This window comes from Octodon degus, unplaced genomic scaffold (assembly GCF_000260255.1).
Source record: "Octodon degus isolate 3935 unplaced genomic scaffold, OctDeg1.0 scaffold00034, whole genome shotgun sequence".
Taxonomy (NCBI): domain Eukaryota; kingdom Metazoa; phylum Chordata; class Mammalia; order Rodentia; family Octodontidae; genus Octodon; species Octodon degus.
The window spans coordinates 18,071,836-18,074,466 of record NW_004524610.1 but is presented as its reverse complement, the minus strand read 5'-3'; the positions used below and the strand labels follow the sequence as shown (position 1 = coordinate 18,074,466).

Sequence of the window (2,631 nt, the reverse complement as noted above, 5' to 3'; positions counted from 1 at the left end):
TCCTTCCTGCTGCTACCCTTGAGGGTGAACCTGTTGTGCCCCTGTGGCAAGATGTTCTGCTCCTGGACTAGCTGGGTGGTTCTGTCTTGTACTGACTCTGTAGGGATTGCAGCTGCAGGGTTACATCCCAGGCCTGTATGCCTGGCCTGAGCTGAGCCTGGAGGGGACAAGGTGGAGTAGCAGGGAGAGGCAGCTCTCCCACACACTCACTGGGTCTGGGCTCGGACTGGGTCTGGGTTTTCCAGAATGTGGCAGAAATTCCTACTCATTGGGCGGGGTGGGGGAGGTGCTGCGGAGTGGTGGGGGGAGTCCCAAGGGGGTGGAAGAGGGTTTCACCCACGCTGTGCCTGGGCTGGGACCTGGGACCGGCGCAGGGTAGCAGGGAGCTCTCCCACACACTCACCGGACCTGGGCTAGGACTGGGTCTGGGGGTTCCCAGAATGTGACAGAAATTCCTATTCGGCGGGAGGGGTGGAGGAGGTGCTGCAGAGTGGTGGGGGGGTATCCCAAGGGGGTGGAAGATGGTCTCACCCATGCTTCGCCGGGGCTGGGACCTGGAGTTGGTCCCGCTGGTGCAGGGTAGCGGGAAGCTCTCCCACACACTCACCGAACCTGGGCTAGGACTGGGTCTGGGGGTTCCCAAAAGCGGCAGAAAGTCCTACTGGGTGGTTGGTGTGAGAGAGGTCCCCCAGGGGCCTCTTGAAGGGAATCCTCCTCTGTCTCCTCCACAATCTCCCATGATGGAATAATGGGAAGAAGAAGAGGTGGACTTGGAGGACCTGGAAAAATGGATAAAAGTGAGCACCGTCAGGAGTGCAGAGACCAGCCCTACTAGATGCAGAGACCCCACAGAGTTGCATTGGCTACCAGATTTATTTTTTAAACCAGAAAATGTTTTAAATTTGTAATTCCATATTTGTAATGTTGGCCACAATATTATGATTATTCTTTGTCTGTACTTAGTTTTCACCATTTGTGAAGAAACATTAAAACAAGTTAAATGGCAAAATAATAATAATAATAATAATAATAATAATAGTAATAAAGAAAGTGTACAGGGAAAGAACAAGAACATTTTCTGGAAGAGATGGATCAAATAAGTCTTGGTCTCCCATTCAGGTGACTGATGGCTATTTAAAATATCTATTATTATTGTTTATCCCTCAGGTAAGTATGTAGTTGTAGTCATCCCATCTTTGTCTTGAGATCTGACCTTCAAGAAAAGCACCTCCATCCACAATTGTAATATGTTATTTTCTGCACTGAATCATTTGAGCCTCACTCTCTTTGCCATATATAATATTTCTATCTAACTTAGTTGTTTATAGTCCATCTAACCCACAGAGCTGTAAGGATACAGTTAGTTAACACAGCTCAATTGCAACTCACATGATGCTCAATACAGACTCAGACTTTTGGAACCTTGGCAAAGGGAACACAATAACAATAGAATTAACTGAGAAAACAGTTATGTTAAGCATTGGCTTCTGTAAGATTGGTAAGCACAAATATCCTGTGTAATTATATTTTTAAACTAAACTGCCTTTGTCTTACAGAAAACTGAAAACGAAACCCTTGAAAACTTATAACCACACTACAGTTTTTAAGAGTTCTCCTTCAAAATATTACATTTTATTTTTACTCTGTCTGGGTTCTGGTTTTCTGTCTTAATTTATATTGGCCTGCTTGCTTTGAACAACAAAGAATACAACAGAAAAGAAATATGACAGAGGTACATAAGGCCACAGAAGCCAGCCAGATCTTGGTAGTCCCAGATGCTCCATCAGATGACTCATCATTTTCAGATGTGTAGTTTCTGCTGTTGTACTCCTTGGTTTTGTTCAGTAATTCTTTGCTTCTATTAAGTTGGAGTGGAACCTGCATATGAGGAAGTTTTGTGTCTATAGGCACAAAAAAGGGAGAGATAGTCTTGTTAAGCAGAGTGTTGATGAAGTTAGCATTTGGCAAAACCATATTGGCCTTGGTGGTAATGGAGTCATTCAGGTAAATGAAACTTGCCCCCAAATCCGTGGTCAATTCCCTGAGAGAACTGGTATTATTTCTGTGTACAACCAAATCTTGAGGTGTAGTTGATGATAGAGCTTCTATTGAGGGCAGAACATGGTTTATTTTGGTATCTTGTTGCATATCATATAAATTCATAGCTTTTAGAATCCTTAGTCTGTCCCACCTATCAGATGAAGAATGGGAACTTGGATATATAGGAGGTGATTGTCCAAAAACCAACAAATCTGGATCTATACCTGAAAGACAAATAAGATAGCATTAATTTTATCTTTAATTTCAAAGGGAAAACCTCAGGTACATTTTGGAGAAATATTATTTTGCCATTGGAGAAATATTTTGCCATTGGAGAAATATTATTTTGCCATTATGAGTTACTAGACTAAATTGTACTAGACCATTGTAAATTTCTGAAAGACTTAGGAACATAGTGAAACTAGAAAGAAAGTAATTGCAAGAAAGAAAGAAAGAGAGAAAGAAAGAGAGAAAGAAAGAAAGAAAAAAGAAAGAAAAAGAAATTGGGAGAAAAGAAAAAGAGAGGAAGGGAGAGAGAGATGTGTAGTGGCTACATTTAAATTTATATTCTTAGGATACTTTCTGCTGTGA

At 42.2% G+C, this 2,631-nt stretch overlaps 1 protein-coding gene across 1 annotated transcript in view; it reads right to left on the bottom strand.

Annotated features, from left to right (window-relative positions):
• Nucleotides 1-1,635: 1,635 nt before the first annotated feature.
• Nucleotides 1,636-2,631, bottom strand: part of Mansc4 (MANSC domain containing 4) — a 9,799-nt gene continuing 8,803 nt past the window's right edge. The window contains exon 3 of the mRNA XM_004630329.2: nt 1,636-2,264. Within this exon, the coding sequence (XP_004630386.1) occupies nt 1,639-2,264 (626 nt within the window). The 3' untranslated portion in view covers nt 1,636-1,638. The remainder of the gene's footprint in view (nt 2,265-2,631) is intronic.